Consider the following 19822-nt stretch of genomic DNA (forward strand, 5'->3'; position numbering starts at 1 on the left):
TACCTTCTTACCTTCTTACCTTCTTACCTTCTTACCTTATTACCTTATTACCTTTAGAAACCATGTACTTCATAATAGTGGCATATTCTTGATCAGGAATCTGATTCTCAAATATTATTCAGGTATAGTCAGTCAACCCTTTGACCAGGTGTAAAGGAGACACTTACATCCAGTGTTATCTAACAAAAAATACTCACTTTATGACTATTTTTCATTATAACAATTTTTTTCTGATTATAGAAATAGTATGTTTTATGAAGAAAGTGTTTTACAGAAAAGAAAAATTACCTTCAAACTCACTGCCAACGGATAACCACTGTTTGCATTTTGTTATATTTCCTGTAAGTTTATTTTCTCTGCATATTTTTACAGATATGAGATCACCACAGTATATAGTTCTGTGTTCTGGTCTTGGTACTTAATATTACATATTCAGTGCTTTCTATTTGTCAACATAATTGTAATGCCTATATATTAATTCACTTATATACACTAATTTACATAACCACCTATTGTTCAGTACTCAGATTTTCTAAAATCCAAGTTAACACCTTATTAAATCCGCTGTTTTGTCAACTATGATAAAAATGTGTGTGTAGGAATAAAGACGCAGACCTCTTAGAGAACGGACTTGAGGTTATGGGGAGGGGGAAGGGTGAGCTGTGACAGGGCGAGAGAGAGTCATGGGCATATACACACTAACAAACGCAGTAAGGTAGATAGCTGGTGGGAAGCAGCCGCATGGCACGGGGATATTGGCTCGGTGCTTTGTGACAGCCTGGAGGGGTGGGATGGGGAGGGTGGGAGGGAGGGAGACGCAACAGGGAAGACATATGGGAACATATGTTTATGTATGACTGATTCACTTTGTTATAAAGCAGAAACTAACACACCATTGTAAAGCAATTATACCCCAATAAAGATGTAAAAAAATAAAAATAAATAAAAAAAAAATGTGTGTGTATACATGTAAAATGTGTATACAAAGCCAATTAGGGTACAAAGGGCAACATAGTAAGTAATCACATACCTTTTTCCAATTTTTTTATTGTGGTAAAATAGGCATAACATAAAATTTACTGCCTTACCCATTTTCAAGTGTACATTCCAGTGGTATTAAATACATTCATAATGTTATGCAACCATCATCACCATTCATCTCCGTAACTCTCTTCATGTTGTAAAACTCGTTCAGGTTTTTCCTTAAGATGTTATGGAAAAACCCAAATGGACTTTTTGGCCAATCCAATATATACCATATTTTACTTGTTGATTTGTCTGTCAATGGACTCTAGGTTGCTTCCACATCTTAGCTATTGTGAAAACTGCTGCTATGAACATGGGTGTACAAATATCTCTTCAAGACCTTGCTTTCAATTTGGGGGGGTATATACCCAGAAGTGGGAATTGCCAGCTCATATGGTAATCATATTTTTAAATTTTTTGAGGAATCGTCATACTGTTTTCCACAACTGTACCATTTTACATTCCCACCAACTTTGCACAAGGGTTCCAATTTCTTCATATCCTAGCCATCACTTGTTATTTTCCATTTTTGTTGTTGTTGTTGTTGTTGCTATTGTTGTTAGCAGCCATCCTAACGGGTGTGAGGTGGTATCTCACTGTAGTTTTGATTTGCATTTCCTTTATGATTAATGATGTTGAGCATCTTTTCATGTGCTTATTGACCATTTGAGTATGTTCTTAGAGAAATGTTTGTTCAAGATCTTTGCCAATTTTTGAATTGGGTTGTTTGGTTTTTGTTGTTGTTGTTGAGCTTCAGAGTCCTTTATATATGCTGGATATTAATCCCTTATCAGATATATGATTTGCAAATATTTTCTCCCATTCTGTGGGTTGCCTTTTTACTCTGTTGACATTGTCTTTTGATGCACAAAATTTTCTAATTTCCATAAAGACCAATTTGTCTATTTTTTCTTTTGTTTCCTGTGCCTATGGTGTCATGTCCAAGAAATCATTGTCAAACCCAAAGTGGTAAAACTTTGGCTCTATGTTTTCTTCTAAGAGTTTTACACCTGTGGATCTTACATTTAGGCCTTTGATTCATTTTGAGTTAATTTTTGTGTATGGTGTTAGGTAAGGGTCCAATTTCATTCTTTTGCATGAATCACATAACTTTTTATGGAATTTCTTTAGCCTAGATGGAAAACAGAGTTTTGAAGTTACAAAGAACTGAGCCAGCCTCAAAGCAGCCTATATGTGAAGATGGGAAACAGGGAGACATCCACTTCTACCCTCAACCCCATCCCTACTACCCAATACTGAAACCATACATTGCAAGGGTGAGAATGGAGAGGAAGACCTCCATATCTCTCTTCCTCTAAGATGTAGAGGAAGAAAGATAGCCAGCTTTCCAGTGGTGTATGTCAATAGTAGATTGTCCAGGATGCAAGGTTTCCATTCTGCCTATTCAAAGAGCCATAAGTGATTCCATGTGTGAGCATATACTAACCAATTCATGATGCACTGGAGCCAGCCATAAGCTACATATGTATATATGATGTCATTTACTCCACTAATTAATCTTTGCCTCTCAAATGCATGATTCTAATTATGTTTCCAAAACTATACTTATTAAAATGCCAACATCCATTGTATTCTCATCTTCCTGAGATTTTCTGTTTGGCTTATCATCTAAGGGAAAAACCAACTGCCTCACAGCTTAACATTTTCCCCGTAAACCATGCCCAATGTGTCTACAACAGCACCATCCCAGTGACTCTGCTGGAACATACAGAAAATGTTATGGTGTTGATAGTATCTCAAAATAGTATTTCTACACTTTTTCAAATCCCAATTCCACTATCCTGTCAAAATCCTAAGTTCTCCCTTATGGCTGCTGGTAATTTCAAAAACCAGGGCCTACTACTTCACCTCCAGAACTGTGGAAAAGAGACTCAAGTCATATTTTTTTTTCCAGATGTTCTCAATAAAAGGATCAGCTAAGATCTCAATCTCTTATGGCAACGTGTGAGAGACGCTTTTCAAGGGGAATGCTTATTAGCATCACATTTAGACTCATAAACCAAGATAAAAGGATTTGGAGGGAATAAACAGAAGAGTCTAGGGAATGAAAGTTTGTGCCCCCAAAGCCAGGTTTATTTTGTGGTGGCTCTTTATAGAACAAACTGGGATGTGAACATCTCAGCCTCCCAATATTTACCACTCTCAATATTGTCCTGCTCTCTTGTGAAGCAACTAGACAGAAGCCATAATCTAGAGATGCACCCTGAAAAGACTATGTGGCATTGACCGGCTTTACACATGGGAATCCAAAGGTACAACATAATAGGGAATGCTATGACTGTGTAATGCACAGTTTTATTGGAGCCACAGGCCAATAAAACCAACGCTGTGCTGAATAAAAGGGAATAACAAAATAAAATGGAATAAAAAGCCATTAAATTCTGGGACTCCACAAGGTTTCTCTCCCAGTGAATCACTCCAAGTGTCAACATGGAAAGTCAGCTCTCCAAAGGTCAGCACTATGTTGTAAGCAGTCACCTGTCTCCCGAGGGGAACAAAATCAGCCAACAAATCCATTATGCCTTGTCTTCTCCCAGGAGTTTCCTTGGTGCCAGAAGCCAGAAAACTCTACAAAAGACCTACAGAGGATACCAGTGCCTCATGAGAAGTCCCTGAAAATGGCCAGTCTTGGTATTTTCCTGAACCAAGAACAAACGGGCGAATCAAAGCAGGGCATATATTCCTCTCCATAGGTGCCTCACCCACTCTCATGCCCATTTCACCTTGGTTCTAGCACCCCTGGTTTATTTCTAGATTTCCCTGCAAACAAACTGAAACTCCCAGCTAATTCTTACAGTTTGTTGGAAAGTTGGCCTCAATGGGTATTATTTATATTACCATCCAAGAGACTATTCACCCCTACACCTGGGTATTTATCCAAAGAAGGGGGTAGGGTGGAATCTCTTACAGGAAGCATAAGGGCTGAGGAAGGGGAAAACAGCTTTATTTTCCCTTGATTACTTGAATGGAAGAGATCACCTAACCAATATCTCTAAATGATAAATTTCATAACTCTTCGATTTGGGGATAATTCCACAGAAGACTCTTGTCTCATTGTTTTTTTAATCTAGCTTCATTTTCTACCCTGTTCTTGCTGAATCCCTCACCATACTTTTAAATTCTCCCTCTGGCCTCCCATAAAGAGAACTATCCCAAAGGCCTACCTGGCAGCCTGTCCATTCCCTCTGGGCAGAAGACCAAGAGAGAGACCTGCAGGCTGTAGCTGGTGCATCTCCTGAAGATGAACCAGAAGGAGAGGCTGGCCCTTTTCTTGGTGGCAGCTGGTTCAACCTTAACAGGCAGCTGGCAACAGCCTCCTATTTGAAGCTGGGGCAAAAAGCAATGATTCCATTGATTCCAGCTCCATCTCACCTCTCCTGGCCCACAATGCTCCTGTCTCAGTGACTATGGAGGCAGCAGCTGTGCAGTAATTAGGATCCTCCTGGGCCGGCCAATCTCAGTGAGAGCAGGATGCCAGCTGCTCCATCACCAGAAACAACTCCTTGCATTCCTCCTCAGCATTCTTCCTCTCTCACAGATCCTGTCCTGTCTTCTAGCCACTGGAATCACTAAGGCAGGCTGAGACCAAGTGGACAAATTCTCTTCTACCCCAAAGCCAAGGTTATTTACTTTCCTGGCTCACTGGAAGCAGCCTTAGCTCAAGACCAGGTGGAAAGGTGCTGGGTAGTCAGTCATTCTCAGTGACCCTTTGGTTAAGGGTGGGTTTCAGAGATTACCTGAGCACTTTTTGCTTCAATTCTCTCCCTCTTGACTGCTCGCATAGTGTCATAGGTTCTTCTGGCCCACTGGACACTTCCAATACGCAACAGTCATGATCCTGGGGTCTTTTTAACTTCAGGACCTGTCAAATTCAGGATCTGGAGAAAATCACCTTCTTGGTGGCAGTGTTCATGGGACAGCCTTATGTGGTAAGGTTCCCTCTAGGGATGCCCAGAGTCACTTCCCCGTCTGATTTCTTACTTCTCCCCTCTTCTCTTTTTAGGATCTTGAAAGAACAATAATAAGCCGGAGATTCCAAAAATTCTCCCACATATGTCTCCTGATAAAAACAGGGGAGTCACCTGGCAATGTGGGAAATCATCCCTCTCGCTTCTCTGATTCCAAGAACCAGAAAAGAAAGGCGGTGATAAAATCTGATCATGCTAAGGCAAGCCAGGAGAAACCCCACTGCCTGGAAGACCACACCGATCTAACTGCTGCTCAGAACCTAAGACGTCAGTTTTCTTACTACCCCCCTTCCATTTTCTCTTCTCATCGGAAGTCAAACTTACTATAATGAACATTTTTATGTTACTAGGGAAAAAGGGTATTTTTAAGCTCCATTCCCCTCCCAATGACTCAAAATAAGTACAATGTAAAAAAAAAAAAAAGAAAAGAAAAAAGCTTCCCCACTCCCTTGAGCCAATCCACCCAGTCCCATGACTACTTCACTCCAGGAAGAAAGCCAGACCAGATGGAAGTGAGGCCTATGAACCCACAAGTACTGGGCAGAGTGGAGAGCGGGGCAACAGGATTTTCAAAAGCCCCCCCCCCCTCCAACTTTCCTTTAGACTTTGAAGTGCCTAAGGCACCACTTTAATCCCTGATAGATACAGAAAGGAGTCCTGGGGGAGAGAAACAGGAAAAGACCATAAAGAAAGGGCTTGATTGTATTTAAGAAATGGTCATTCTAACAGCTCCCTGCCTGCAGGCTCTGCCATCCTGTCCCTAACTAGGGGAGGAAAGACCAGCCCTTTCCAGTATGCTGAGCAAGCAGCCCAAGGCATCTACACATGAGAACAAAGTAGTCATGGGATACCAGCAGAGCAGACAAGCAGTCACCCTGCAGAAAAATGCCATAGGCCGCACTGGTTCTCAGCTTACCTAATTGACAAGTGGCAAACTGGCAGTATTGGTGGTGAAGCCTCGGGAGCTATCATGTCCAGCAAAGAGAGACTTGGCCAGTTACCTCATCAGTACGTGGTCAATCAGCCAGGGTGGTTGAAGAAATAGCTCAGACTCATACAAGAAGGAACCTGTCCCACCCTAGGGTGATGTGATACACAAACATCCTCAATGGCTAAGGGACGGAAACGTGACAATATGACTTGCAGAAGGCATTTTTACAGCAAGGATAGCACAACTCTTATACCGTGTAATAGGACACTGGGAAAACGTTGGCCCCTATAGCTTCTTGTGAAATAGAAGAGACAAATAATTTAATTCAGGCATGAAAGCCTAAAATACTTTTTTAAAGGTATAAAGACTCAGGCTACAGATGAGACTTGCCTCTAGCTATCCCTGGTTTGAAGACTGTATTGATTCCTAATTAAGTAGGAGTATTATGCCACGATACCTATAATATTTAGACCTAAATTAATCAATTAATTAACCAGTAGAGACTTTACTGCTATCTTTTTTTGAAGGGCTTTCTTGAATAATTATTTTCACTCTTTTCTTTACTGCCAGATTATAGAAGCACTCTTCACTGCTGCCACCAGCACCACCACCAATACCATGTATGCCAGTTCAAAACTTTTGTCCAAGCTTGGTGCCCAAATGTACAGACTGATTGAGCCAGTTTATCTACAGTTGCACACATGGACCCAAAAGAGGCCACAGCTTTTTTCAGTTTTGTCAAATATCCTAGTCTTAGAAAACAGATCCTAAACAGAATTTATCCTCTTGGGGTCAGCCTGGGGTAAAAAAAAAAAAAAAAAAAACCTGACATTGTCATTGACTTTCACTTGGTGCGTAAATAAGAACGAGACATGCTATCTCCTCCCTACCTTCTATCCCCCATCCCTTTGCTCCCTCTCTTCCCAGCTTGCTCTTTCTACTGCATTAGGTTAATAGATTGTTATTTTCATGAAAGCAAACCTGCTCAAAGCTTCAAAAATCTTGCAAGAAATTGTTATTGTGATTCAATCTTTCAAACTTTGCCATGTTAATAATTTCTTTAGATTCATAAAGAGCTTATTGGAACCAGCATTGGAATTAATTGAATTTGTAGTCTCACCAAACAGAGCCAGCAACTCTATTATTAGTATTAAGATAATTACAGCAGGTTTTTTTTGTTTGTTTGTTTGTTTGCAGTACGCAGGCCCCTCACTGTTGTGGCCTCTCCCGTTGCGGAGCACAGGTTCTGGACGCGCAGGCTCAGCGGCCACGGCTCACGGGCCCAGCCGCTCCGTGGCATGTGGGATCTTCCCTGACCGGAGCACGAACCCATGTCCCCTGCATTGGCAGGCGGACTCTTAACCACTCCGCCACCAGGGAAGCCCCTATAGCAGGTTTTGATTATTTTTGCTTTCTTTATATTAAAGGCACAGTGTCACATTAAGCACAAAGCAGCCTCAATTCTATCCTTATGTCCTCATTCATAGTTCCTCCTGTGACTCAATCAAAAGCAGGATATAAACCATGTATTTATTTAATGTCTATTATCTTTGTTACTAATAGCTCTAAATTAGTAACAACTAAGTCTTCTCATTCCATAGTTTATTTTTAGGCATTTTTGTTTCCTATTAAAATTACACTCTTTATTGAGGCCTTACTTTTTGTGTCTTGGTTCATTTTTCACTTAGCAATATTTTCCAACTGAGCTTCCTTTCCAGATTCTACGTCTTTACACAGTTTAGCTTCACAATCTGGTAGAAATATTAACTTCTAAATGCTAGGGACAGCTTGCACTGATATTTCTACTGCAGGATATAACAGAATGGGCTCAGAGCCAAGGGACCTGAGTTCTCGTACTTGTGTGATTCCTCAGCATCAGTTTTTCCTTTGTTTCAAAACAACAACAAAAAGAGGAAAGATGATTTTTACTACCACTATCATCTTTAAACTTTTTCCGAGTCTCTACTTTTTTATGTTGTAATTGAATGATGTTATAAAAGGCCTATAAATACCTCTCTCACTAGTGAATCATAAATAGTTCTTTTTTTAAATTTATTGTACTCCTTACTATAGCTTTATGAGAATGAGAAAGTCTTTACACAATTGCTTGTTATCTAGCATAATGCCATTTGGTAAAGATTTTTGCCTTAGAATCTGAGTGTGTGTGTGTGTGTGTGTGTGTGTGTGTGTGTGTGTGTTGTATGGAATATGTGTACCTATGACAGGTATAGATTTATATGTACGTTGGGGAAGATGGTAATAGTGAGGACAACAGGAGTACTATTTCTGACCATTTTGTTTAACCACTACCACCCTGAGTTTCGACAGATTTTAAAAATATCAAGGAGATACAGTTATATGCCTTGAGAATCAAAACTATGTCCCATTCTTTATGGTGCTCCTAGATGGTAAATAATCATATAAACAAGCCAGTTTTAGCAATCATTTTGATCATGAACTGTTATAGTGAGCATCTGTTAAGGGATCAGCCTTGGCAGTAGGTGTTATATTTAAGTCATAGTTCCTTACCCTTGAGAAGTTAATACTCCAGTTGAGGAGATACAGAATCATAGAATGTTAGGGTTGGGAGGATTAGCAAAGTTACTTTAGTCAAACCTCGATCCCATGAAATCATTATAATCAATTCTTTAACTCAAAAGAGATAATCTTATAAAGGAAAATCCAGGCACACTGCACAAGGCAGGGCAGATTAGAAGAATGGCCATTTATTCCCTCTCTCCATCATTCAACCAGCTCTGTACTAAGCTTATTAGTGAGGTTTATAAAAATAAGAAAATAATATCCAGGACTTCCCTGGTGGTGCAGTGGTTAAGAATCCACCTGCCAATGCAGGGAATACGGGTTCAATCTCTGGTGCGGGAAGATCCCACATGCCACAGTGCAACTAAGCCCGTGCACCACAACTACTGAGCCTGTGCTCTAGAGCCCGCAAGCCGCAACTACTGAGCCCACATGCCACAACTACTGAAGCCCATACTCCCTAGAGCCCGTGCTCCGCAACAAGAGAAGCCACCGCAATGAGAAGCCCGTGCGCCTCAACAAAGAATAGCCCCCGCTCACTGCAACTAGAGAAAACCTGTGCACAGCAACAAAGACCCAACACAGACAAATAATAATAATAATAATAATAATAAAATAAATTATAAAAAGAAAATAATATCCATACGATAACCCCACTGAATATAAAAGATGGAGCTGATATGCACTGATAAAACACATCCCCCTACACGTCCACTCTCTCAAAAAGCCAAAGAAAATCAGTTTCTATGATAGATTGATTTGTTATGAAGACCAGGTTGAGGAGGCAAGGGTGACTGTGTCGCTTAGAGAAACCACCCCCTTAGCTGAGTAATTCCACGTAGTTGCCCTCCCTCTAGTGGTCAAAGTAGAGATGGCAGCTCTCTGTTTCAGTCTGGATGGAAGAAGGAATAGGGTTAACCCAACCCCCAAAGTTTTGACTGTCTGTTTCAGAACCTCAGTGCTAAGTTATAGAACAAGTTGCCTTACAAAGATTTCTTCTTAATTAGAACATCTTGCTTGTTTATACTGATCATGGCACTTACAAAAGACCATATGTCTTTGAGATGCTGCTTGGCAAGACTTTTCCAATGTTTACCAAATCTATTTTGTATCCCATGCTAATAATAGTCCAGTGGGTCCCCAGGCAGAGAGATGGAGACTGAGGACTTCTTGTCTCTTCTGTTACTCAGTATTCTGCCTTCGTGATGTGAAAGACCTCTTAGTTCCTGTGAAAGGACTAAAAGAGCTCAAAGTTTCCCAAATGCTGTTATTTTGGGAAACGTTTATTTCAAGAGCTAAATTGTAATCTTTAGACAAGTCAACATTGAGCAATGCTCTGTGCTTTGTTACACATACTTTAAATTATTCCTTTTAAAAGAAACTTTCAAATGAGTGGTAAACCATTTTCTATAGTATCCACAGTATAATTCTATCCTCTAGAGCCACAGCATTTTAGTTTAGGAAGGGAACAGCAGAGGTACGTTCCAATTTGAGAGGCCGGAGCTGATGCCCAGTGTTGGCAATAACTGGTCAAGGTCACACGGCTAAATTCTCCCTACTGTAACACCCTGACCATGCTGTGTAATTAAAAATAAACTGAGAGTGAGTGGCTGCACCTACATTATCTATCACTGACATAACAACATCAAACAAGTAATCAATTTGGTTTTTTGTTGACATAGCGAGAAATAACATGCTCAGTTTATGTCTTCTGATTCTGGTAATCCAGAAGACTCAGCTCCTGTTATTATTCATCTGGCACAAAGCTGTATGGCAATTTACACAGGGATCTGGGAATTAACCGGTTAGGTTCAGTACTGCGCATCATCAAGATCTGCTTAATTTACGTGAGTCTTTGAAAGTCCGTCAGACATCTGTTGTGTGCAGAATACATGTCTGATACTAAACTTTTCTTCCTTTAAATTGTTGTGAACATGTAAGGAAGCCTTAAGAATTTTTGTTTTCTTAACTGTGATAGCTCTCAGTGGCATAATCCTTCTTAGTAGCATATTTTATATACTTGGAATGAGTATTACCAGATAGTTCTCCCTGCTTGGGAAATGTGGAAATATAGCAACTATTTGTAAAGAGGTTTGAAATAGCTCACAGAAATGAAAAATGATCATTGAAAATAGCACAAATTGACGGCTTAACATGTGCCAGCCGGTATTCCAAATGCCTTATCTCTATTAACTCATTTATTGCATACAATAACCTTATAATGTAACTACCACTGATATCACCCTTCAAAAGAAATGTTCACTTTCGTTAAGCTATCTCCAAATTTTTTTCACACACGATCTCACTAATTGTGATAACATTCTTTTGAGACTACCAAATGCTTCGTTTTCTATTTTCTTTATAAAGCCCATATTATACTCCTTTTGACACAACACAGGCTTTAATTTTTTTTAATATCTGTTGATGCCTTGAATTCCTTGAGCGCAGGGTCTGTGCTTTGTTTCTTTGAATTTTCTTGTTATAAATAACTTTATTACATGCAGTGGGTGGATTTTCTGAATAGAATTTGTTTCTTTATATCTAAATTCCCTACTGAAGTTTCATGAATCAAATGGAAAAGTCTGCAACATAAAGATCCCTTATTTCCCAAAGACGAAAAGCAGAATTTCATAGAAAGTTTATGAAACAGCAATTAAATTTAACTCAGAGTGTAGAACCATTTTCTTCAACTCTAAAAGTACTCTGGAATTAGTCAGCACTAGGCGGAAAGCAGTTGGAGAAAGTTCTTCTCTGATGTGACTATGTATCCTTTGGAGACAAAAAAAGTCACGGAACATGTGCTGGTGCCAGAAAATTTAACAAGAGTGAACAGTGGTGGTGAGTCAGCACATAAGGGGCAGAGTTGTAACTCTAGGAAATCTGAATTGAAGCCAAGCTTAGAGGTGTGATATATGTGTCAGGTTTCAGGGAACACCAAGACAACCTCTCCCAAGACACAAAATACTTTGCATAAAATAACAGGCCACACACACTATGAGGTTATTGCTATTTTTAAATCAGTTCGCCAAAACTTGAACTTATGTTTCCCCCAAAGCACAGGCACATACCTACACACATACTTGTGCTTCTTTATATTCATGATTTCGACAGTTTACATATCGTGTTTTGGGAAGGGGGGAAAATTATTTTACATTATACAGCTGGCTGTGTCTATATGATTTCAAAACCCAGTTGAAAATGGGGGAAAACATTCAGTCTAGTAAAAAAATCATTTTATTCCTAAGTATATTTGTGTCTTGCACAAATGAAACTTTTTGAGCAACTTCTCCAAGACAGCCCTTGGTTGGAAACCATCAGGGAAGCAAAGTTCTGCCTCTTAAGATGTTTTTGTTTTTTTTTTTTTGCGGTACGCAGGCCTCTCACTGCTGTGGCCTCTCCCGTTGTGGAGCACAGGCTCCGGACGCGCAGGCTCAGCGGCCATGGCTCACGGGCCCAGCCGCTCCGCGGCATGTGGGATCTTCCCGGACCGGGGCACGAACCCGTGTCCCCTGCATCGGCAGGCAGACTCTCAACCACTGCGCCACCAGGGAAGCCCTCTTAAGATGTTTATAGCCTAGGAATACTGGGAGATAAACACCAAGGCACAGTAAGAGTAACTGGCAGAATATGGTGATGGCCTCGAGGAGTCATGGGATAGCTACGGCAGTGAGAAGAAGGGAGACAGTGTCTCCAGCTGCACGAATCCAGAAGGATTTCATAGAGAGGGTGAACTACTAGCTGACCATTGAAGAACCGTTAGAAATTTAAGTAGGCGGAGCTGGGAGAAGACCTTCTAAGTAGAGTTAACCACAGAGCAAAGACAAGGAGAGGAGAATGCGCAGGGCATAGACAGGAAAATCATCACACTTGAGAGAGAGTGGTGGCATGTGGGCCTGAAAAAGTAACTTTAGAGTCAGGCTGAATTTTTCTATCAATTTTTATGGTGTTCGGTAGCCACAGCTGAAAACTCCTAAGAGCAAAGTCACAGTGCAAGGCCAGGCCCAGAAAGGAGCCCACATGCAACAGACGTTCAAATCATTTGGAGAGCGAGAGGCAGAACAAAGAAAAAGGAACCTTTCCAAACAAGTTAAAGCTCTGGGGACGTTAATACAAACAAGGCAATTAGGACAAATGTCGCTTAAGAGCCTTGTCTCTGTCTCTGGAGACATAGCAAGAAGACTCAGCTAATGATACCAATGTGAACTTTAAAGAATTGGATGTGGGCATTTTAAATGGTGAAACTTTAACTCTGGAACTATCTCTAAATGACTGTAACTTTATTGGTCCTTAGGGCACAAGGTCAAGACTCAATAATTCTATCTAGTCCTCTACAATTATAAAGAATATGCTTGTTATTTAGTGATGTAGATTAACTTTGAGTGCACACACCCAGTAGCTGACAGACAATGAGAGCATCTTCCACTAATCAAAGAAACACAATATTGGTCAACACAGTTCTGGAAGTTTTAGCCATGGCAATCAGGGAAGAAAAAGGAATAAAGGGAATCCAAATCGGAAAACAAGTAAAACAGTCACTGTTTGCAGATGACATGATACTATACATAAAGAATCCTAAAGATGCTACCAGAAAACTACTAGAGCTAAACAACGAATTTGGTAAAGTAGCAGGATACAAAATTAATGCACAGAAATCTCTTGCATTCCTATACACTAATGATGAAACATCTGAAAGAGAAATTAAGGAAACACTCCCATTTACCACTGCAACAAAAAGAATAAAATACCTATAGGCAAAGAATAAAAGACCTGTATGCAGAAAACTATAAGACACTGATGAAAGAAATTAAAGATGATACAAACAGATGGAGAGATATACCATGTTCTTGGATTGGAAGAATCAACATTGTGAAAACGACTATACTACCCAAAGCAATCTACAGATTCAATGCAATCCCTATCAAATTACCAATGGCATTTTTTAAGGAACTAGAACAAAAAATCTTTAAATTTGTATGGAGACACAAAAGCCAAAGCAGTCTTGAGGGAAAAAACTGGAGCTGGAGGAATCAGACTCCCTGACTTCAGACTATACTACAAAGCTACAGTAATCAAGACAATATGGTACTGGCACAAAACCAGAAATATAGATCAATGGAACAGGATAGAAAGCCCAGACATAAACCCACACACATATGGTCACCTTATCTTTGATAAGGGAGGCAAGAATATACAGTGGAGAAAAGACAGCCTCTTCAATAAGTGGTGCTGGGAAAACTGGACAGCTACATGTAAAAGAATGAAATTAGAACACTCCCTAACACCATACACAAAAATAAACTCAAAATGGGTTAAAGATCTAAATGTAAGACAAGACACTATAAAACTCTTAGAGGAAAACATAGGAAGAACACTCTTTGACATAAATCACAGCAAGATCTTTTTTGATCCACCACCTAGAGTAATGGAAATAAAAACAAAAACAAACAAAAGGGACCTAATGAAACTTAAAAGCTTTGGCACAGCAAAGGAAACCATAAACAAGACAAAAAGACAACCCTCAGAATGGGAGAAAATATTTGCAAACGAATCAATGGACAAAGGATTAATCTCCAAAATATATAAACAGCTCACGCAGCTCAATATTAAAGAAACAAACAACCCAATCCAAAAATGGGCAGAAGACCTAAATAGATATTTCTCCAAAGAAGACATACAGATGGCCAAGAAGCCCATGAAAAGCTGCTCAACATCACTAATTATTAGAGAAATGCAAATCAAAACTAAAATGAGGTATCACCTCACACCAGTCAGAATGGCCATCATCAAAAAATCTACAAACAATAAATGCTGGAGAGGGTGTGGAGAAAAGGGAACCCTCTTGCACTGTTGGTGGGAATGTAAATTGATACAGCCACTACAGAGAACAGTATGGAGGTTCCTTAACAAACTAAAAATAGGACTACCATATGACCCAGCATATGGCATACGGGCATATATGGCATATATGGGCATATACCTTGAGAAAACCACAATTCAAAAAGAGTCATGTATTACAATGTTCATTACAGCACTATTTACAATAGCCAGGACATGGAAGCAACCTATGTGTTCACATATATACAATGGAATATTACTCAACCATAAAAAGAAACGAAATTGAGTTATTTGTAGTGAGGTGGATGGACCCAGAGTCTGTCATACAGAGTGAAGTAAGTCAGAAAGAGAAAAACAAATACCATATGCTAACACATATACATGGAATCTAAAAAGAAAAAAAAATGGTTCTGATGAACCTAGGGGCAGGACAGGAATAAAGATGCAGACGTAGAGAATGGACTTGAGGACACAGGGAAGGGGAAGGGTAAGCTGGGATGAAGTGAGAGAGTAGCACTGACATATATACACTACCAAATGTAAAACAGATAACTAGTGGGAAGCAGCCGCGTAGCACAGGGAGATCAGCTTGGTGCTTTGCGACTACCTAGAGGGGTGGGATAGGGAGGGTGAGAGGAAATGCAAGAGGGAGGGGATATGGGGATATATGTATACATATCGCTGATTCACTTTGTTATACAGAAGAAACTAAAACAACATTGTAAAGCAATTATACTCCATTAAAAATGTTTAAATAAATAACCACAATATTGGAATGAGGGATTCATTCCTTTCCTAGAAAAAAAAGAAAAGTTTGTTTTTCACCTGACTTTTAAATGACTTAATTAGAGAAACACACCTTCCACCACCACCAAAAAAATAAAACAAACAATAAGCCTATATGCAATGTGTGAGCACAATGAGACAATGGGAAAACTGAGAGGATCCTAAGTTAACATTTTCATTCCAAAGCATTTTTTCTTGAAAATACTACTTTCCCAAACCTCAAGAGTATAAAACATTTAATACAAAGAAGAGTAAAAGTTTGACCAAAATGCATGAACAAGAATTTGAAGCCAATGTGTCATCTGTACAGCTCCAACCATGACCACTGCTTACTTAAAGCTCCTATCAAGTCCAGTTGGCTCTGCTGTGTTCTGGAAGGTTCTCTCTGACTTTCAGAAGGACAGACTGCATCAACTGGAGATTATTTCCTACATGGGGCATTTTGTCACCTTTATTTCTTTGTACCACGGAGTCGCTCAAATTTGGTCTGCGGGGCTTCCCTGGCGGCGCAGTGGTTGAGAGTCCGCCTGCTGATTTAGGGGACACAGGTTCGTGCCCCGGTCCGGGAAGATCCCACATGCCACAGAGCGGCTGGGCCCGTGAGCCATGGCCGCTGGGCCTGCGCGTCCGGAGCCTGTGCTCCGCAACGGGAGAGGCCACAACAGTGATAGGCCTGCGTACCGCAAAAAAAAAAAAAAAAAATTTGATCTGCATGTACATTCCCGTACTGCTGCCTTTGATTTTGTATCTGTGTGGTCAGCATTCACATTCATTTATAAAGCTCATAGCTTTGATCATCCACTATGTGCCAGGTACTCAATCTATTTGTTTATTATTTCTCTATTATTTTTCAACCCCAAATTCTGCAGATTTTTTTTTTTTTTTTCGGTACGCGGGCCTCTCACGGTTGTGGCCTCTCCCATTGCGGAGCACAGGCTCCGGACGCGCAGGCCCAGCGGCCATGGCTCACAGGCCCAGCCGCTCCGCGGCACGTGGGATCTTCCCGGACCGGGGCACGAACCGGCGTCCGCTGCATCGGCAGGCGGACTCCCAACCACTGCGCCACCAGGGAAGCCCTCTGCAGATATTTTTATTGACGTAATCTGCAATTTAATTTTCAGATGATCCAAGATGACACATTTTGATCAAAGAAACACTTGATAGAGGAATGGCTGGAGAATGAGAAGGAGAGGCAGGTATACTAAGATATGAGAAGAATGGCTATGCCACCATTTTATACACAAGGATAGTATTACCTTTTTAACAGAATTGCTCAAAAGCACTGAATTTTGTCCCCTGGATTTTAGCTTTAAACACACAATTATCTCTAGTGAGCATCAGTTAAAGTACTCATCTAATTATGATTTTCTATTCAAGTAATCATTATATTGCCAAGGATAATACTGGGCTAGCCTGAATTATCTGCCGTCAAGAGAGGAAACAAAGCACTACCTTTCTTGCATCTACACAGAACGCAGTAGAATAGAGATCTAGCACTGAGCTGCTTGGTTGACTGATTAATGTAGGAACCACATAAAAGAAAGGTAAGATGGTTCTCTGCCCAGATAAAATAAACTGATGACTCCCTACCTTTCTCCTTTACAATCTCAGAGCTAATACTCACCCTAGCCAAGTGTGTTAGTAAATACATAATTAATGTGTTAACTATCCTTATAGTCCTGTTCTCATAAAAAGAGAAAACTGATCCAAAAAACTGAACAATCCCAGTTTTTTAATATTTATTTCCAAAAGACAAAATCAAGAATTAGATATAATCAAGGAAAAATGGATAGGTTTCATACGGGCCAAAAAAGTGTAGAGCTATAAATGGCCAGTGATTTTTAAATATGTTATTAGTAACTGTTAACAAAAGTTACTGAATGCCTACCATACATGGTATTGGGGAAAAAACATATTTACCTAGTTGTTCAGCAAATGTATATTGACAGTCAATTATATTCCAGACTCTGTTGTGCTAGAGGCTGGGGAGATGGGAGACAATCTTTAATTTTGAAAGGATTTCAAGCTGATTGGAGATGGAATACAGACCCCATCCCAATTAACAGAGGAGAGAGACGGACAATAAAAGCTTCGGGATTTCTGAGGAAGTATTCCAAGGCCCACAGGCTGAGAACAATTTCGTGTGCAAAATGAGACTAGACCTCAATGGGTGGGCCAAAAAGACCTTGTTCTACTCCGACTCCCTCCATCTGCTCTCTACTTCCCCACAAAAATGAAATATGTTCTTCCTTGAATTTTGTTTTCACCATGTGATGGATTTCAAGGTTCTTCTCCAATTGTCCCCACACTCTGTGGCAGGGAGACCTGAGCCATGCTGAAGGAAAAAACAAATGAGAAACTGACCAGTGAGTCAAAAATGGAAGAGAAAGGCTTTTGAGGACTACCATCTGCTCACCCACCCAAACCCAAGAATTTTTGGATGAAAATGAAGAAGAAATGAGTAAACAAGCAAATCTAAATGGTTTATAAAGCTACATCTTGAGGGCAAGAATAGGCATCTATGCAATTTGGGATTGCAACAAAAGTCAAAATACAAATTGCAAAACAATTAAAAAATACAAATTGCAAAACATCAGGATAAAGGTTGAAACCCCGGTGCAAACTTTCCAACCACAGCAAAGAAAAAAATAATAAAAGAATTATGAAAGAGACAAAAGAATTTAAGACACAGGCAAAGTAAATGTTAAATGGTAGAGGAAATGGAAAATTTAAGAGGAAGCACAGTGAAATCTGTGGGACGATCTAAACACCGACTCATATCCCTCCCAACTTTTCTGAGAAAATCTTAAGAAAAATAATCAACGTTCATCAACTCAGAGCCTAGGAAAGCAATGCTTGTGGCCCACCAATAGGCCAAAAAGCAAGAACATTTCGGATTTAAAGGGCCCAAATCCACCATGAAGACTTTGAATGAAAAGCAGAATTCAAATCAAAAACAGAAGTAAGCAGCAAAACCGGGCCACCACTGTCAACTCAACTATATACTTTCAAGTGTTAAAAATAGCAAGGGGAAGGATATAGTCTCAAAAACTTGTTTTTTAATGGAAGCAAATGCCAACTGAATTCAAAATAACAAATTCCAACAAAAAAAGGAAAACACAATCTGCTGATTCAAATATAATTCATTAGTAAAAATAAGGTTGTTGAGCAGTAGAGTACTCTGGAAACCCCTTAGCAAAAGTGAAGACTAAACAGATAGCAGGCCATTGGAGGGTAATGATTTTCTGATAGTGGTAAAGAGAATTACAGGTACTTGAGGGGGCATACATAGAGTAGAGGGATCTGTAATATATCCTCAGCCTTAGAACTATGATTGTTACGGGGGGATAGTTTTTTCAGGTTGATTCATATTCTCTCTCCCTGTCTAACCCTCTCTCTCTCTCTCTCTCTCTCTCTCTCTCTCTCTCTCTCACACACACACACACACACACACACACACACACACACACACACACACACACATAAACCCTGATACTCAATCTTCCCCCTTTTTTTCTTCAACAAATTCACTTGTCTTGCCCATTACCACTTCTATACCAAATGTTTCCTGATAATGACATTGTATTTTAGCTAACCCTAATGTTCCTTGCAAAATTATTTGATTAGTTCCTTAACAAACAGCTAGGTCCAGAGGGTATGACACATGGGACAGATAAGTGCTGTGAGAGAAGGAGAAAAAGAGGAAAATGTGAAGTATTTTCAACACCTACAGTATAGTCCCTGCTTTTCTTAGCCCTGTTCAGTAGAATTCATAGAGGTGTGACTGCCCCAGGTTTGACCTTGTTTGGGTCCTGAGCCAGTTCTGACAAGGAGAGGAGGCATATTAGGTGGGGGATCCCTCCTGTAGGGTTACCACTAGAATCGGTTAACCTGCTGTAGAGGATAAACCTAAACAGGCTTCTGATCCACGAGCAATAGCAAGGATTTGAAAACAGTGATGTCTGTCTCTCTGAAACACTGTATTCCCACTTGTTCTGAGTCTAACTAAGAATAGCAATACAGAAAACCTTCCCAGACACAATGGACCCTTGCTGCCACAGTGGCTCAAAGTCTTTCCACATTAGGCTTTAAATCCATGTCTCTCTTTCATATATCCCTTCCTACTCCATGCTCCTACCCCTCTCCTTGCATGCTTCAGTACTGCATAACCCTCTCTCAAATGCACATGCCCAGCTAGGTATTTTCCTTTGCCTAACTGCCCCTCCCTTATCTACTTTATGAAGCTCAAATCCCTTGCCCAACACTCTACACTCCTCAATGAAAAGTGAGAGGAAAGAATTCAAATACTCACAAGAATAGAAATACATTAGCTGAAATTCACACAGTCTCAGATCAGGTCATCCTCTGAGACCTGGCTGTGGGGAAAGGAAAGTAAGTCGATGAACGTCCTGTGTGCTTAAAGAGTGGGATGGATAATTTGCACATTGCCTACCACAGAATCACAGTCACTCCTGCACTTGATCGCAGACATCACCAAGACAACTTGACAAAAAGGCACAAGACCTGGACTGGCTTGCTTTCTCATCTCAGCTCTGAACTACCATGCAACTTCACATCCATCAGCCTCCATTTCCTAATCTGTGAAATGAGAGCTTAGAAAAGATGATCTCTACCGTCTTTTCCATTATTTAAAAAACCTGCAATTCTAAAAGATGAAGATAGAACACTTCCTAACACCATACACAAAAATAAA

General features: G+C 40.1%; 1 protein-coding gene across 5 annotated transcripts in view; it reads right to left on the minus strand.

Moving 5' to 3' along the window:
• Positions 1-19822, minus strand: part of RNF144B (ring finger protein 144B) — a 255843-nt gene that overhangs the window by 31869 nt on the left and 204152 nt on the right. Inside the window, exon 11 of one of the 5 annotated variants that reach the window (XM_060163607.1) lies at positions 1095-2158. The exons of the other annotated variants lie outside the window; for them this stretch is intronic. Within the exon in view, the coding sequence (XP_060019590.1) occupies positions 2154-2158 (5 nt within the window). The 3' untranslated portion in view covers positions 1095-2153. Of the gene's footprint in view, positions 1-1094; positions 2159-19822 lie in introns of those variants that run through there. 5 annotated transcript variants of the gene reach the window in all.

Source organism: Lagenorhynchus albirostris, chromosome 10 (assembly GCF_949774975.1).
Source record: "Lagenorhynchus albirostris chromosome 10, mLagAlb1.1, whole genome shotgun sequence".
NCBI lineage: Eukaryota > Metazoa > Chordata > Mammalia > Artiodactyla > Delphinidae > Lagenorhynchus > Lagenorhynchus albirostris.